Source organism: Tetrao urogallus, assembly GCF_951394365.1.
Source record: "Tetrao urogallus genome assembly, chromosome: 11".
NCBI lineage: Eukaryota > Metazoa > Chordata > Aves > Galliformes > Phasianidae > Tetrao > Tetrao urogallus.
In genome coordinates this window covers 17,109,848-17,128,698 of record NC_136824.1, presented here as the reverse complement: position 1 = coordinate 17,128,698, position 18,851 = coordinate 17,109,848, and the positions used below count along the sequence as shown (strand labels likewise).

The 18,851-nt window shown below is 40.6% G+C and overlaps 1 protein-coding gene across 1 annotated transcript in view; it reads right to left on the bottom strand.

The window, feature by feature from the left end:
- Positions 1–10,544, bottom strand: part of TMEM266 (transmembrane protein 266) — a gene marked incomplete at both ends in the record, with an annotated part of 54,280 nt that extends 43,736 nt beyond the window's left edge. The window contains 2 exons of the mRNA XM_079540802.1: positions 6,955–7,143; positions 10,531–10,544. Of these exons, the coding sequence (XP_079396928.1) occupies positions 6,955–7,143; positions 10,531–10,544 (203 nt within the window). The remainder of the gene's footprint in view (positions 1–6,954; positions 7,144–10,530) is intronic.
- Between the last annotated feature and the right edge of the window lie 8,307 nt (positions 10,545–18,851).

Below are 18,851 nucleotides of genomic sequence, written 5' to 3'. Positions count from 1 at the left end.
TTTAACAAACATAAGTAGAGCCATACTGGACTGGAATAATGGCTTGATATCCTGTCTCCAATAGCATCTAGGAGCAGAATTTTCAGGATGCACAAGAACACAAGGGCAAATACTTCCCATTAAAACTCTCCCAGCACTGAAATACTTCCAGCTAGAGTAACTTTCCCAGCCAGATGTGGGTTCAAGGATTCTACTTAGTAACCTTCAAGGCTCAAAAAAAAAAAAAAACAAACCCACAAAAAAACAACTTTTCCACAGACTTGTCCAATTTCCTGTTAGGTCACAAAAGCTATTAGAAGCCACTCATCCTTTCACAGGTAGTTCCACACATTTTACTGCCCTTGTGGTGAAGTACCACCTTTTTGCTTGTTTTTCAACTGGCCATTAATCTATTAATGTACCTGGAACTTGGATTCAGGAGAGAGGTATCAAACTTTTAAACTCTTTGTCACCAGTTCTGTAATCTCAAATCTCATGTTAACCTTCTTTCCAAATTGAACAACCCTAGCTTACATAGTTCTACATCTTAGATCACTCTTTTCCAGTTCTTTTTTGTCTACCATATCCTTTCTGACAGGGGCCAGCACTGCACACTCACACTCAAGATGTGGGCAAAGCTTGGATTTACAGAGAGGCACAATGTGAACTCTGTTTTATTCATTATTCCTTTCCTAAAAAATCCTAATATTTCATTTGCTGTTAGACTGCCACTCAGCCTTTTGCTGACCTTTCCATGGACTCTTCTTTGAGCTAAATATCTCTCTTATCCATATTTCTTCTTTATCCTATTGCTTATCCATCTTTCAGTTGTTGCAGCAAGCTACATCATCATCAATTTAGACAATTATTCTGATGTTAAGCCAGGTAAGTCAGATCTGCATCATTTCCCCCCTACAAAAAAAGTCCTCTCCAAACAGAGATCTGGGGGACACTTCATTTCTAGCCACAAAAGATACATAGGAAAAGTTCCATTGTTTAAAAACAAAACAAGGGGGATGAAAAAAGGAAAAATCTATGAATCAAAAAGCTTGAAAACCACTGATATACACGTGTATGTGGATATTTTTTTTTCCCATTTAGTGTTGGTGCTCCCTCTATCAATTGGCGTTTTGGATAGAAGATACAAGATGGACACAGTGGAGGAATTTAGGTTCTAGGATGAATGCAGTAACAAGCTATTCTAGAAAACAACATTTGCAAAGGGAAAAGCTCAAAAGGATATGAGAAAAAGAAGTTTTTAAATCATTGAACTTCTTTGTAACACAGCCTGACATTTCATGCGCTCTTTAGCAAAGAGCTGATCACCTCTCAGATTCTGAAGCACTGAACACTCATTTTGTGCTGCACTGCAGGTCTTAGTTTTGGACTGGACAATCTATGTGCAGCAGTAGTGATACAGTACTGTCCTACGAACAAATCAGCACTACAGCCTTGCTTCCTGTATTAATGACAGGATTTTGCATCATCTCTCTGGATTCAGACCATGACTGGCATGTAAAGGAAGTTTAAATAAATCACTTTTATAAATACAAAGAATTAGCAAACTATGAAACAGCCCTGACATTCAAAACCTTGCACCTTACCTCTAGCCCTGATCTGATCATGATCATTCATCGCATATGCTTCAGGATTTGCATGCCTGCACAGGACCTTTCACAAAAGGGACTACATTTTAAGTATGCTGCCAAATAAAAACAAAAAGCAAACAAAAAAAGATAGAAAACAAAAGAAAAATGGGAATTTGGTCCATTTGGTTAAAAAAAAACAAAAACCTTCAAGCCTTGCAGAAGCTGTAAGTAAAAAAACTCAAAGATGAAAATAAAAACTAGAAATGAATATCAAACAGCATTCACTGGACACAATTACAGAAGACAGATTCAAGGAACAGATATCCCTTTCTTCCAGGATGAGTGAATATCCTCAATCAGGGAAGACTTGCAACCAATCTCAAATGATAGGAAAAAGAATCTTGCGAGCTTATGTTAACTTCTGAGTCTCTGTATCTCTATTCTTTGTTCATATTCGGCTTTCCTTCTTTTTTATTTCCCTGTCTATCACTTCACATCTCATTCTTTTCTCAGATATGCTGACTGCTTCCTTTCCAGCTGGCCTGGGACCAAACAAATCTTAGACTATGCAAAAATGCATAGCTAATAGTGGATAGCTATGTTGAAAAATAGTATTCGATAGAGCAAGTTCTCAGCTACAAAAAAGTGTTTTCATGCTCTTTGTAGTTGCTGTAATTTCCTGAATTAAATACTTCCTTCAACCTACATAATTCCTACAACCTTCATAATTTAAAGTTGATGCATCTCTGCTTGCTTCCCAGCCACCACCAAACACAGATCTTTACTGAGACAGGTTCACTGACTAATTGCATATTACTTCTCCAAAAGTAATATGTCTATTACAGTCTATTATGCAACTGGCTGTGATGGCTGTTACAGTTTATTATGAGTGATACCTCCTAATTGGAGATTAAAGAAAATATGGGAAGGAGAGCTGGTCCCAGTCCCTGCTTGTTTCATAGCACACACCATTTTCTGCATGTAGACAATTTCTGAACTGTTCTCCATCATTTTTATTGATCATTAATGTAGAAATATAAAGCTTTTTTTTTTTTTTTTTTTTTGGAAAACAGAACACTCAATTGGACAAAAAAGAAATTAAAGTTGATGTTAATATTTTAAAAGCTCCTGAACTTTTGGGTGATCAATCTCCTCAGAGAAACATTATTTTCATGCAAACTGAGTTCTATGCAGACATAGATTCTCCCATAAATTCACAGACATGAAGAAAATCACCTGCTTTGCAGCTGCTTTTGGGACACAAGTATCATCTTATCTGTTAGAAACGCACATTACGTGCTCTCCTCAGAACCCAAGGCAAATTTGTTGCATGAACTCATTTCTTATCTACATGTCTCCAGTCAATGCCTCAATCGTTTCTGCAGTGTCTAAGTGCAGAATGCAGCACAGAGTAAAGATATCCTAAAATTAACTGCAGGGCAGACAAGCAGGACTAGTAAGTAATGAACTCACTGGTTCTGAGAATCAAGCTACTATTTAATCACAGTGCTTCACCGGGTGAACAACGTGCAACTTTTTAAATACAGATGGCTACAGTCACATAAAAATCAAAGTGCTTTAGTTGCAGAGTGTTAGTATTTACCAGAAATTTTCGTTTTCTGAAAAAAACAGATCCATAGTTTCATTAATACCAGGCACGTCAGCCTCACTGCAGCTAGGAAGCAAGCCTGATTCAGCAATCCCTCCTATCCCACACACTGATGCACAGAGACCACAAGCACCTTACTGTTTTTAAATGCAAAGAAGGCAATGCCAGCCCATCCACATCATTTATAATTAATAACTTCAGTGCATATTTCATCCAACTTAATCTTCCTCCATCATGTAAATCTTTGGACTTTCCCTTTTTGAGAATTCTTCAGATTGAAAATAAGTAATTTTTGCCTAACACACATTAGAAGAAGCCACAGTTTGTGGTTTGTCTAGGGGTTTCTGAAAGAGCAGAAAAAGGTACCTTATTGCCTAATTACACTTTTACTACTTACAAGTGTACTTCAGGGACAAGCATGATGTGCCATCAAATCTGCACTCCTTTCTTTGGTGTTTAACACAGGAATCAGTACTGTAAACAATTTCTGACAAAAATAGCTCAAACTTTCAACGTAATTTCTTCAATAACATTAAGAGACGGGAACTGACTGCTCTGAGAATTTGATATGATAGAGCCAAGCCCCATCAATCTGCACAAAATAAACTTTTTATTCCTGCACCTTTTAAGCCACGTAAATGTCAGGTTACGTATGACCTTTCTAGCAAAAAATAGATTGCAACTTTTCTTTCTTCCTGTTCCCCCTCCCCCTGCCATTTCTGGTGGGAGGAGTAGTTAGTCTGATGCTGAGTCTGTGGGCTGAGCTATTACCCACCTGTTCCTGGTAGCCTATTAATATCAGTTGTATTGAGAAACATTCTGTCAAGTTAAACAACAAAAAGCCCCCTAGTTAGCACCACACTATCCTTCACCAACCAGGTTAAACTTGCACACGTGCTTGGACTGGTGCAATTTGGCCTTAAATAAAGAAAGCTAAAGGAAAGCCTTGGGGAGCACATAACCAAATAATTACATCAGAAGACGACTTTACTTCCCACTCACTCATCTCTAGCCTGATGTCTCTCTTGCTGCTCTGTGCATGGAGCTGGACACATACTAGTGATGAAGAGTTCCTAGCTTCTAAAATGGGTTGGCACGATACTGTGAACAGCAAGGTGTTGCAAACCCCAGTAAGGTCTCAGACAGATGCAGCTTATGTCCACAATTCACTACTTTCCAAGTCCTTTGCCACATTCCTATTATAACTTTCCAAGAAGTGGGCACATGCCAGACCTCACTGCTGCAGTGCCTTGCAATTACAGTAAGCATTGTTTGTCTACACACAGATCTAGACCATTAGATTCCTACAGAATGTATGCAGGTCATACTGATTGGCAACTTCCCTGAAATTTTCAGGGAAAAAAAAAAGTGGAAGTGAACATCTGGAGGTCTGCAATGAAGGCAGACCATCACTGAGTGGAAAAACAAGGCCTGTGTCCCCATTCAGTACTCTGTGGCGTTTGCACTTTCAGTATCTCCACTTGCAACCTGTGCAAAAGCAGTGGGGACATAGAGCTTCACAATTATGAATATGGATGCTGGCAGAAAATACAGGGACTCAGACATTTTCTATTGCTTCCTGTGCTGACCTTTCCACATCCTCTTTGTCTATGAGGGAGAAGTAGCTGGCAGTTTCTGTACCAATGTGATCTGATCCTCCACAGATACTTCTTACTCAGGTGGAGAAGTGAGTCAGACAACTAAAAAGGCCATGAGAGAGAAAGCAGAGCATGCCCATAAAACCAGACACGTTCCCAAACAAGCCACAAGGTGGAATGAAGGTAGAATTTCACTTGGGCTGTCAGCCTTCTTGATCTCAGCTCAGCTCTTAAATTTTACAGGACAGCAACTGCAAATAGTGCTCCTGGAAGGAAGGAGCCATTCTCACGAGGAAGATGCAGCCTTGGGACGTAGCTGAACATATTCAGCCAAAATGCACTAAGACATACAAGCTAAAGGTCTGAATTTTCTTCACAGAATCCCCTCAGCAGCTGGGAAGTCTGGATGGCACCTACTTATTTCCATTCAGAATGACAAAGCAACTAAAGTTATCTGTGTGAAGAGATCTCTGCTGAGGAAAAGAACAAGTCTGTTTCTACACTTAGACTACAAAACTGTTCAAATAGTCACAATGAGAGACCTGTGCACTTTGGCACAGTGAAGACTGGAGTTTCAGATCATAAAAACCTATTAAAATCCATATTTGAACAAAACTGGTATCGACTCAGCACCAAAATAGCGTGAGGGTTACACCTGCACACTCAAATTAATTTTCAAGTGCCTCTCCTGCTATGCAGAGTATTTTGTGTTACAGTTGTACCATACTTACATAACCTCCTTGAAATGTATTTCCCCTTGTTTAGAGCAACAGCTTTCTGGAGACGTCACAAAGTCTAATTTGGAAAGAAATTAAAGGCAAGAGTCTTTCCTCAGTACTCTTCCCTGACTAGCATTCAGAATACCTGCTGAGCGGAGATCAAGCAGGTCTCTGCTGATTTCTGAGCACAGGTTAAAACATACTCAACTGTTAATATTTTGAGGCTTATATTAAGCCTTTTAATGGCTTCATCTTGAGAGCTCTGTATAACCTACTGTTAAGTGTTTTTAGACAGATCTTACTGGCAGCAGAGTATATATAATACATTCAGTGCAACATACAGTGGAATAGCAACCACAGAGACAGAGGGGTTAAGTACAAGTGCTCACCTAATCTCCGTCCCAAGGGATATTAAGCTGTACTGTCATCATTCCAGATAACTGCGTCTTCTTAAAGACATCTAATGATTGCAATTCTACTCCCCACTTCCTCCCACGCACCACTAGTCTATCCAAGCACTTTGCTGTCCTTGCTCTTCTCTTCTTTGCTGTTATTCAAGTCTTTTTACTTCTTGTCCTAAATACCATAGAGATGGAACAGACCATTCTCTTCCTCACTGTAAAATCCCTTATAATGTCCCTAAAGTCTCTTCATGTGAAATGGAAACAGTTATTTCCAGCAGTAGCAGGCTATTTCCTCCAATGGCAGGTTTTCTGCTCTTCTCATCATTCTCACTGCCACTCTCTATGCTTTCAAGTTGACACAAAACTTTCAAGAAAACCATAGCACAAGAGTCCACTTTACAGCCACTTGAGGCCTGAATCAGGCATAAGGATAACTTATGTTCTGTAGAACATAAACTGACACTGGGTTATGTTTCAGCAAATGTTATAAACTGATCAAGATCTTTTATTCCAATAAAAGTGGAGCAGTTCTAAAACAGCAATAACATGCATGCATCAAAGTCAATATTTTCACATAAGCAAACTACACAATTTAAATTATACTAGGAAAAGCAATGATATGTTCAGGAATCAATTACCTTTTCAGTGAGGGGACCTACAACCACAAAAAAGAACCACAGTAGCTAACCCTCTGTTATCCTGAAATACCACCAATGAAGAGCATTCATCAGGCCGCTCTGCATGTGTGACAGGCTAGAGACTTGGTCTAACTTTCCCCATCTGACAGAAATCTTCTAGACTGGGTCAAATAGTAGCTATGAATTATGTAATCTCGAAGAGTCCCAAACCAGCACTGATTAATTATATTAGAAAAAGTCATTTCCATCCTGTGACAGTGACCTTAATGTTTGATCACTGTCACACTGCCACTGAGTTTGAGGACGATGGGCTGCTCTTCTCCAACTCAGAGTTTTTATTGGTTTTGTTTTTTAATTACAGGCAGAGGAATTCCCATAACATAAAATTAGAAAATAAAGTTTTGCCCATTGTACTTACCCTTCTCTTTGGTACTCCTCATCCAAATTTGACAAAAGCTGGGACCCAGCCACAGACAGATCAAGTGCAGCTAAGGGTAGATCTCGATAAGCAAAATTAACAAGCTGTACAGGGGCAATGCTTTTGGTCTCTTCTTCAACTTGCTGCGAAATTATTTCAACTTCTGAAACACCACCTTCTATCGCAGGCCTGAAAACACAATTAGCAAAATAAAAACCTCTCTCCACCGAGGCACACACATATATACATCTAATCTATATAAGCAAATATAAAAAAAAAAAAAATCACAAGCAAATAAAAATAAGTTGGAGACAAGAACTTCACAGAAGAAAGAAAACAACAAATTGTAAGGCCAGGTCATTGAGAGAGGTATCCTCGGTAAGGGGGACAGATCAAATGTCTTCAAACTTGTCTTCAGTAGGTGTAACACAGGGCAACAGAAATCTCACAGATAAAAGAAAACAGCATGTCACACTCTGCTTCAAAAGCACTAAATATAAACGTGTTATGAACAAACAAATGTGGAAACGGTGTATGAAACCAAAAGCAAAATATTTGTGCAAAACAGTCAAGAACAACAGAAAGAAGGCGTGCAACTACACCAAGAACTCACTGCTTTGCAAAATGGACAAGTGAACAATGAATAGTTAAGCTTATTAATTAATATACAGATCAGTAGTTAATGGATGAATTTTGACCCCTCTCACTGTGGATCACTACTATCAAAGAGCTTTTGAGAGATGGGGACTTGATTTCATTCAACCACGTAAGAGTACTCTGTTACAAGTTACTTCAAAACAATTCTGAAAGGAGAACAGAGACTCAGAAGAATTATGTACTCCTCTACAAAGCGTATCTTAAGCAGCTATTTGTACTGCTTCCAAGCCCAGACATGTATTTTTCTACCACTCCAGCAACATTAATGAGAATTGCATGCAAGCAAAACCAGCATCTCACTATATCCACGTCCTCCACATTTAAAATGCTACTTAGCTAGAACTCAAACACTGTCAGCTAGCATACCCTCCTGCACATGAAGGTTGAAATCATAGTAGGACAAAGCTCGTATGAGAAGTCCCAGTAGGGACTGATCCTTTGCAGTTCCCAGTGAGAGCTCCTTGCCTCACATGATTCAGAATAGAGTGTAAACAATCTGCTCTGGTATTTATCCTCAGGATTTTATTAACTTCTGAGAAATCTCATGCTAGTTTTCAGAAGCTTTAAACGGCAGGTATGAAGGTCTTTTTCCTTTGAGATACAGTTAAAAAGCATATGGCACCCAACTCATCTCTCATTTGACTGCAAAAGTTGCATAGGTGACTTTGCTTTAAAGAAGTTTATTAAAATATTCCAGCTATTCAAGCAAACTAATATGTAGGGCTGTTGGTTTTTGGTTTTGGGTGTTTTTTTTTTTTTTTTTTTTTTTTCTGGGAAAAAAAAAAGAATTATTTAGCAGAGTTCTTAACTCATGTATCTTGTAAATCTGAAGATGTGAGTGAAGAAGCTAGAATTCTAGATGAAAGGGAAAGAAAAACCTATTGCTCAGAGCCACAACATCAGACTAACCCTTTTGGATGGAAAACGTTCATCCAGATTTAAAGGAGCTAATAGCTACCAGCATTACACAAAAAAGTCATTTGAAAAACCTGAAAAAGCTTTTATAACTCAAGTATTGTCAAAGAAAGGCTGCGCCTGTATCACAGAATCAGAATATCCTGAGTTGGAAAGGACCCCCAAGGATTATCAAGTCCAATCCCTGGCTCCACACAGAACCGCCCAAACCCTGCATGTAACAGCAGCATCCAAATGCTCCTTAGGCTCCAGCAGCTCAAGGCCATGCCCAGTGCCCAGGGCAGCCCGTTCCAGGCCCATCACTCTCTGGGGCAGAACCTTCCCCTAATCCCCAGCTGCCCTCCCCCGTTCAGCTCCATGCCGTTCCCTCAGTCCCTGTCACAGAGCAGAGCTCAGCGCTGCCCTCCGCTCCCTGTGAGAAGCTGCAGTTGCCATCAGGCCTCCCACCAGCCTGTTCTGCTCTGGGCTGAACAAACCCAGGGACCTCAGCAACACACATCCTGCCCTCAAGACCTTTCACCACCTCTGCAGCCTTCCTTTGGATGCTCTCTAATATTTTTACGTCCTTCTTATATTGTGGCACCCAAACCTGCTCACAGTGCTTGAAATGAAGCTGCACAGCACAGCATGGAGTGGGACAATCCCTTCCCTCATGTAGCTGGCAGCGTCAGGTCTGATACACCCCAGAGCCTGACCCATCAGCCACTTTTTCACCTACCACTTCCCCCCCCTTCTCTCTATATATATATGCTGGACATTTTTTCCAGATCAATACTTTGAGTAACAATATCAAGAGCTTTATTAAAATTACATCTGCTGGCTTCCCTTGGTCATGCAGGTGAGTAACTTTGTCATAAAAGGAGATTAAGTTCATAAACAGAAACTTCCCCCTTGTGAACCCACCTTGGTTGCAACCAGTGACTGCATTATCTTTCAGGTGTTTTCCTATAGCTCCCAGAATAATTTTATCAGGCTCTGAAGACTGACAGCGAGTCATATTGTCACACCATGCAGAAAGTAAAGGGAGATACTACTATATGTACAACCTAAAAGCTCATTTTATTTTACTCCATGCCTAACCAGTGATTGAAAGTATTGAGATTCATGTCATTTCCAACAGAACTGTATTTACCTGTCAAGTCAAATCAGAGGCAGGAGCTAATTTTAGCAAGAAACTTCTCTCTGTGATTTTCACCTTTAGTGACTGTGAACCTTTACCCTTACAAGTCTAAGATGAGCTGACACAGTTTTGCATGAAGACCATGCAGAGATCCCATTTCTAGTATTATAAGGGAAAAAAGGAAAATGGATGAGTGCAGCCTTCCCCCTCTCAACAGAATTTATCTTTCATGTTTCTTAGACAGATTATATCATAGGCAGAGTCTGATGTGAAAGGGTTGATTAACTGCAGGACAAGGGGAAATGATTTTAAGTTGAGGGAGGGAAGATTTAGGTTGGATGTCAGGGGGAAGTTCTTTACTACGAGAGTGGTGAGGTGCTGGAACAGCTGCCCAGAGAGGCTGTGGATGCCCCGTCCACCCTGGAGGTGTTCAAGGCCAGGTTGGATGGAGCCCTGGGCAGCCTGGGCTGGTATTAAATGGGGAGGTTGGTGGCCCTGCATGTGGCAGGGGGTTGGAGATTTGTGATCCTTGAGGTCCCTTCCAACCCATGATTCTGTGATGTGACTGAAAAGAAAACCAAACCAACCAATAGACTGGTGTTGGCAAGCAGCCTTCAGACAGTTTTGGTGAAAGGGAAGGGAAAAGGCAAATGGATATGAAAACGAAACAAAGTAATTTTTAGCCACTGGCTGTCAGTATACATCCAAAACTTAGTGCATTCTTGCTTTTTCTGTTAATTCACACTCTTTAGGCAACTGACAAAATCCCACTATTCCTTCTCAAACTAGCAACTTTTCCTTCTGACATCACAACAATATTCTACAGGCAGGAATTTTTCTTGGGTAATTAAAAGAAGCTATAATTATCGTGGTACGGTACTTACTGAGGACTGGTCATGTTGGAGGATGCAACTCAATCAGCAGCGGTTATTATATTCAACTAATTCCAGCTGCTTTGCACAGATGTTCTAGACATCCAAAATGAGGCTTCTGCAAGAGTAAAAACAAAATTATCTAAAATGGTTAAAAGAACTCCAAAGGGCTGCACTGACAATTTTTGTCATGTTATCAGTTCACTTCATTATTTTATTTCCCTTTATAATTCTTTTCCTAGGCATTTTGTTCTGGATTGACTCCTCCATTTTATGGGAGGTGTAAAGCTATAGATAGACACCAGCTCATGTATGTACTTCCATAACAACACATCTCGCTTTAAATTTCTGGTTCACTTAGAAATAATCAGGCAGGGGGGATTTTCAAAGAAAGCTTGGGGATTCAGGAGCACAAATGCTATTGAAAACCAATTAATACTTTCTTTTAAAAAAAAAAAATAATAATTTAATATTTAATTTAATATTGAGACAAGTGCTAGTCTTGTCTACAAAGCCTGGAGGTTTGTTATCAAACATTCTGGTTAGGTTGTTACCAAGACAATACTTTGATCAACGAAGTCAACTAACATTTGGAAAAGGTGACACATTTGCCTATGTCACGATCTTAACTGGTGGTGTACCTGGACCAATGCATGGGAGCCAGAATGGAACAGCAATCAGATGGGAATAAAACTTACCAGTACATAGGTTTTAATGGCTGGAAAATATAACCTGGAGAAAACCACATAAGAAATGCAAATTCATAGAAAATCATATAGTAAGAAATTTTGTAAAGCTACTGTCAGGACTAATGACACTAATTGAAACCAGTAACTAAAATACAAAAACATGCTCTTTATTTAAGCAGAAATACACTGGTTGGTAAACTAGCATATTACCATCATCAAGCAATTTTCACAATGACGAAAAATAATTCTTATACTAAACCAGAGTCATTAAGAGGCTGAACTGTTAGTATCAGTCAAGCATTTACAACAGAGATATATAAAAACTGCATTATCTATGGTAGTCATTTGATACCAAATAACAAAACTGAACTTACATTAATTGTAGAGCCATTTCCAAGGCTTTATTTAACATACTGGAAACTTGTATTAATGTAAAATGTAGTCATTCCATTCTCAGATTTTTCAGATAATACACCTGCATATACAAAAAGAAAGGATCTAGATTATGATCACCTTCCTCAGGTAGATGAGTTAGCCAAAAAGAATTATTCACAAGAAATACAATTGACTTCAAAACACAAAACATACGTGTTTCAGAAAAAAACATACTCCATTTTTCTTTCAGTTTTAAGCACTTATAACATCAGAGTAACAAAACAAGTACTTTTCAGATATACTTTCTCAGATATAGCACAATCTTGATCCAATATTCATTTGATACCAATGTGAGTCTCTTTGTTTCTATTCTTGGTCTTTTATCGATTACATTCCCCAGGCAGTAAGATACTAAAGCAAATGCTTAAAATTAAAAGTCTGTTTAAATCACATACTGAAAGGATGCAGTAAGAATATCTTATGCCTAAGACAGTTTCATAATAGCAACCATTCCACTTAGCAGCAGAATAAAACTGAAATGTCACTACAAGTCTTGCTTTGCAGCGTTAGCTCCCTAACACCCCATTTGGGGTTTACATTTTACTATGCTTTTCACTGAAGTGTTTTACCTAAACTTGTTGTTGTAAGCATACAGGCTGGGAAAATGGTAAAGGCGCAAGGGTGCTCAGTACCTAAACTAACAGGCTGAGGTGGAAATTGAAAATCCTTCTGTAATCATGTCTGCAAGCCTGGAGAATAAGAGGTAAATGGGGATAATGAATGCAACTGAGAGAAACTGGCCTCTGAGAGATGTAGGAAGGGAAATTTCTTCATATAGTTGAAAAGTCACTGCATGTTTGGGAGACAACTCAGTGCTAATGCTCCACCTGTCTCCCAAAGAGGGGTTTAAAAAACAAGAACACTACAAATGTACAGCCAGATTTTTGAAAGTATTATCTAAAGATAATTCCCAAAAGGGGAAGCAACAACACTGCAAACACTTGAACAAGAAACGTTTGCTGCTCCAGAACTTACACTTCTGTTTTTTAAGCTAGAAGCACATTCATATCCATCCAGAACTTTGTTTCTCCATTCAACCACACCAGTGGCAACATCAATAAGCCAGACCTGCTACCTCTTACTGGAGCTGGCAGCTCTACGGGGAAACATTCACTCTCTACCAAGAGTGAGAGAGCAATTCATGGCTGGGCAGCAAGCTCTTCAGATAGCTCTGAGGGCTCCACTGGGAGCAGAGTCCAACCTGCCCTCACTGAACAGATTGCTACCGTGGCATAATGCACTCACAGAGGTGAGATGAGTAATGTGGAAAGAAACCTGGGAGGGTTTCAAGTCTCAAAGAAGGGAGTCAAGTCTCTAAAGGACTCAATGGAGCTTCCCTCAGAAGGAAAGCATAAAAAGTCAGTCATCTGCACCCAGAATTACTAATGTAGTACTTGATTCAATGGATCAAAAAGTGGTTTCTGAGCACACCTGGAGTACAGCACAACAAGCCTTCAAAACAGACACAACATGTTGTATATGTAATGTAAACAGGCTACAAGGACTCCTTCTTTCTACACCACACACAAGCATCTAACAACTCCATCCCATCTATTTGCTATCTTCCTTAGAGCCGGTTTATAGGAAAATACAACACCTCCAAGTCCCACAGGAGATTTCTGTGCAACTGAGTAGTGTTTAAAGGCAACGACGAACAGAGAGGAGAAATAATTTCCCTATATTTAATCTCCCACTTGTGTTCCTACAGGACATAGTACAGGCAAAGGGCAATGACGTGAGCATTATGCAGGCACCCTATGGGTATCCCATCCGCCATCCAAGAGTGGAAATTTTTCCAAGCTGCCCTTTCTGCACCTAGCCCGCTCAAGGCTTAGTAGATAAAAACACCTTGATCTCATGGGAGGAGATTAGTTGGCAGTTTCAGGATGGGTTTTGTGCCCTCTCTTTGTTTTTCGGTCATTTATATTTTTCGTTTTTATTTTAACTTCTTGGAACTGAGGCCAAGGCAGCACATGGTTCATGCTGAGTTCCCACATAGCTCTGAGCAATGCCCATTTTGTGAGAATTCAGCAGTTCCATTTGTTCTGTGGCGTAAGTATTTTCAAGGTGAGATGACTGCGGAAAGAGCAAAGTTCCTCAAACTAAACAGAATTCATTTTAAGAGGAGATAGAGCAGAAATGAAAGAATTGCCCCCAGAAGGTTTCTTGTGCAAGTTTTGAAGTGCTGTAAAACCCAGAAATAGTCACTGAACTAAATGACCAGGATAGTGGTCAGGTGAGCCAAGAGGGCAATGCAACCTGATGGAAAGCATAATTTCTGTAACTGGTTTTCCGTGTAGGGTTGAGTTTGTAGATTCATTGCCTAATGAATAAAAATGTGCAGATACACAGTTCAGAATTCAGCAAAGCTGACTCAGCTCTTCACACCCCTGCAGTAAGTGAAGTTGTGCACAATTCACCGAGTTCTTTATGAGGCAAGACCTTTGAAATGCTTAAAAATGCTTTGCCTCCCCAGCCCTTCCTGCCTTCCTGTTCTTTGCACGCATATTACACACACCAGTGGTCTCAACACTTCTGTGACATACCTTTTGCTTAATTATTTCTTTTACCCTCTCATTTGTGGTGCACAGACATGCAGCTGTTCCGCTCTTCATGCATTACTGTCAGAATCACACAGGTTGAAAAGCAGCGTCACGCTCTATAGCACTTGAGCAAAGGTTGATGATGCTGCCTGCACCCAACACACAACCTCTCATGGTTAATGTGTTAGTGTTTAGATCAACCTTTCACTGCCAGTCACTGTAGCATAGCAGTAGCTTGTTAATACACAAAGTTCAGCTGAAACAACACAAACTATTAAGCAATTTGAGAGTTTACATAAAATCAGAGCAAATGCACAGTGGTATAAGCTCTGTGCATATATCATAGAACAGCCTGGATTGAAAAGGACCACAATGCTCATCCAGTTCCAACCCCCTGCTGTGTGCAGGTCACCAACCAGCAGCCCAGGCTGCCCAGAGCCACATCCAGCCTGGCCTTGAATGCCTGCAGGTATGGGGCATCCACAGCCTCCTTGGGCAACCTGTTTCACTGCCTCACCACCCTCTGTGTGAAAAAATTCCTCCTAATATCTAACCTAAACCTCCCCTGTCTCAGTTTAAGACCACTCCCCCTTGTCCTATCACTATCCACCCTCATGAACAACTGTTTTCCCCCTCCTGTTTATACGCTCCCTTCCAATACTGGAAGGCCACAATGAAGTCTCCCCAGAGCCTTCTCCTCTCCAAGCTAAACGATTCCAGTTCCCTTAAACTTTCCTTATAGAAGAGGTGCTCCAGCCCTCTGATCATTTTAGTGGCTCTTCTCTGGACCCAAGTGGCTCCAAGAGATCCACATCCTGGGGTCGCAGGTCTGGATGCAGTACTGCAGATGGAGCCTCAGGGAATACATGTTTTTCAAGCCTTTAAGAAAAGCAACAAGAACAGCACCCAAGAGGAACTTCTTTTGAAGTTTATACTCCACATCTGCATAAAAATTAGATTTTTAGCACTGGTTTCAACAGTCCCCCAAAATTTGTGTGTTACAGTGTGGCAATAAATAAACAAACTAAAAAGCCTGAAACAAAAACAAAACAAAAAAAAAGATTGACCAGAAAGAAGAAAGTGTCTAATTTAAGCTTTTTGCAAAGTCCCTTCTAACTTGTATTGAACCCCCTTCAATTAAGTTGAAGTCAAGACTGCGGTGTTCACTTGTTGCATTTGCTCATGTTCTCCATGGAGTATTATCATGATGCTGTAAGCTCCCCATGTCACACGCTTGTAAGTGAACCATCACACACTGCTATGTAAGTTCACAATCAGTCAGATGGTATGGCATGTAACAACAAGAGATTTCCCTTTAAAAAAAAAAAAAAAAAGTGCTTCTCCAATGGAGGGAAAAGCACAGCTTCAAAAACAGTTGTGTCAGCACCAGGGGGTTAGGGCTGCACACATGGCCACAGCCATGGGAACAAATGGCATGGTGGAGAAATACTGAAGTCAGTTTATATCAGAAAGACTTACACCTAAAATTATGTGCCAAGCCCTCACCATTGGTGATATTGAACTGCAGCAAGCACCCAAACTGAAAATGCTTCACGGATTTAGGGAGAGGGAAAGAAGAAAGACGACGACTGGTCATATAACGTCCAAATTGTTTCCTTCAGAAATCCAGCAACTTGCTCTTCTTTCTGAAGGGGAAACCCCAAATTCAGGAAAGGTAGCAACACCCCCTTGCTTCACTTCAGTTTGAACAAAATTGAAGAGGTTCATTGAGATAGAAGATACAAGATTGATTAAACAGACCCTCCCCCAAATCCTCTTTCTGCCAGCTAGCATTTTCAGAAAGTATTTGTTTACATGGCTCTAAGAGGTAGATCCATAATACTTCCTTTATTTTCCAAAAATAACTGAATGAGATTTATCAAAAGATTACAAATGCAGAACGTTACAAAACAGAGTAAATTAACTTCCTGTACAAATCAAGCACATTAGATACACGTTTTAACACTGCAGGTTCCCAATTCCAGTCATAGCTTTAACATTCCTATACAGCACCCAGAAGAGACAGGCACAAAAGACAGAGCTTTGCATTTCACAGGAAAAAGGGGCACTGAATTTTGAATCTTTTTTTGATCATCTACAGTCAAACGTTTATATACATCATTTTAAAAAATGAAGGAAAAAAACCACATAAAACCCTCCATCACAATAAAGGTATTTATAGTTGGAAAAAATTAGACATTCAGAAATTAGGAAATGGCAGATTTGAACTTGCTCATGCAGCCATAATTCTACCCCCTTATGGGATCACCCCGTATGCTGAAATTAAGCAGAATGCTGGGGGTGGAGTAGGAAGCATGTAATCCTGTAACTAAAAACCATCTCACTATTTGTAAGCATCGTTCATATTTCCAAGGAAAGTTTAGACAGTCCATAAAAAAAAGAGAAAAAGAATCTTTTGCATAATCATAATCTTCCCCACAAAACATCATGAGCACTGTTTGAATCTTGAGCTTTCAGTACTGCAAACTTGGACCTCAGAACACATTAAAATCCTGTAGAGGAAGTCTAAACAAATACAAATTGCCAGGATAGACCGGCCCAGCCCCTTCCAAGGCACCTGTAGATGTGCAGCACATGCTACTTCCAGACAAACAGGACGCGGCGCTCTGGTTGGGATGGCAAAGCACATGCACTCCTTTTCTCCACCACCTTTTCTCCAAGGAACTGGAGAGTGCAGGAGGAAACCACATAGAGGTCCTGTGACGTCAGCATTCCAGCTCAAACATTCTTTCAACACACATCCATGTTGCCCTGACAGCTCCTACAGGTCCTCATTCCCACCTGCACAGCTATGGGCTGCTTATGGTACTGCTGAAGTGGTTCTATTCAGTGGCTCAGATACATAACCAGTGCCTTTCAGAAAAAGCACAAAGCCCAGCAACTACCTGAGCAAGCCACAACGTACCTAAATCTGAAGACACCAGGATGGAAAGTCTCTGCTCCAGACAAGCAGCCGTCTGCTTGTTCAGTTTTAACAGCTCACAGCAAATAACAATTAATGAAGCATCTCAGAGTCCTGGAATAACTGTGTAACTAGGGCTACTCGCACAGAAAGCTGCTCCCTAACATCAGGCACACGTTCATTTAGAAAAGAGAGTACTCATTTAGCCTCTTACTCTGCATTAACTCTCCAGGATTGCTCTTTCTCCAAGCTACACACTGCCCCAATCTAGCTGTAATAAATTCTTTTATTTGCTGTTGTACCTTATAGCTTCCCTGGGTGGCTTAAGCAGAAGGAAAAAAAAACCAAAACCATACCAACATACCATAGGGCTCTCAAGCCCAGACACGGATGAAGAGACCACTCACATATTTAAAAGGTGTATTTATAAATTCATCTAGCATTTGAAGCGTTGGACCTGCTTAATAAGAAGGAAAACCACAAAAGAACGCTTGGTGTCTCAGATACGAGCATTAGGCACAAGGCTGCCAGCTTACACCATTTCACTGCACACCTCAACACCTCCTGCTCTATTTACGTGTCCCACTGCTGGAGGTACTTCCATCTGAGAAATGGGTGAGGACATAGCCACACATACAAAGCAACACCACTCAGACCAGGGGTGGCTTCTAGTGAGATGATCTCCGTACAGTCCAGCACAATGTACACAGCTCAGGCCCAATGCAGTGTTGACACAGCTTCTGGGCTCAGGGTTAGCAGAAACTAATACTGAGCTTTACACTTGCCACTGCACATGTTGATGGGAACGAGCCTAGAATCAACAGCTCTACTGGACTGAAAACATCTGTTTGTTCTCCAGCCCGAGGAACTAAACGGCTCTGGGCTCAGTTAGCACATGGGTAGAAGCTAACTTGCCCAAACTCCATGACAAAGGCACTCTGGCACACCTCTCACCTCCTTCCACACCCACTCATCCCCAATACTCAAAGTATTTTGTGCCACAAACCATGGTTCTCAAAAGGAAACAACAACAACAGCAACAACAACGGTTAAATCTCCCTTAAATATTAAGAATCACAAACCCAGGAAACAGTCAGGCTTATATTTGTGTGCCACAACTCCACTTCAGAATTTTGCATGCTTGGTTTTACACTAACCTAGACAAGGCCCAGAAAGACAGGTATATTATATTAGAAGCAAATTGAGCACCCATTCAGCCTCAAAGATGTTTGATTACAGATACAAGCAAACCAAACTCTTGGATTTCATTTCCACTTCTTTTTTTCTGACTCCCCACAACTGCAGTGAAGAGTCACTATCCAGAGACCTGGATAGCCCCAGTGAAGTAGACAGCAGATGTGTACTACAAGGAGGCTGTGGATGCCCCATCCCTGCAGGCATTCAAGGCCAGGCTGGATGTGGCTCTGGGCAGCCTGGGCTGTTGGTTGGCAACCCTGCACATAGCAGGGGGTTGGAACCAGATGAGCACTGTGGTCCTTTGCAACCCAGGCCATTCTACGATTCTAAATGTGGTCACGCTATCAGACAAGTTATAATCAGCATCTAGAAGTAAAGACTTCACTGTATGAACCAGCTATATATATTTGAGGAATATCTAGACTCTGCCATTCCTGGTGTTATAAGCATCCTTCCAGACAAAACATTATAGATATATGACAATATGGCTTTGCTGTGTATCTTAAAAGCAACCATATAACAGCCAGTCCACTTGTGTGAAATACA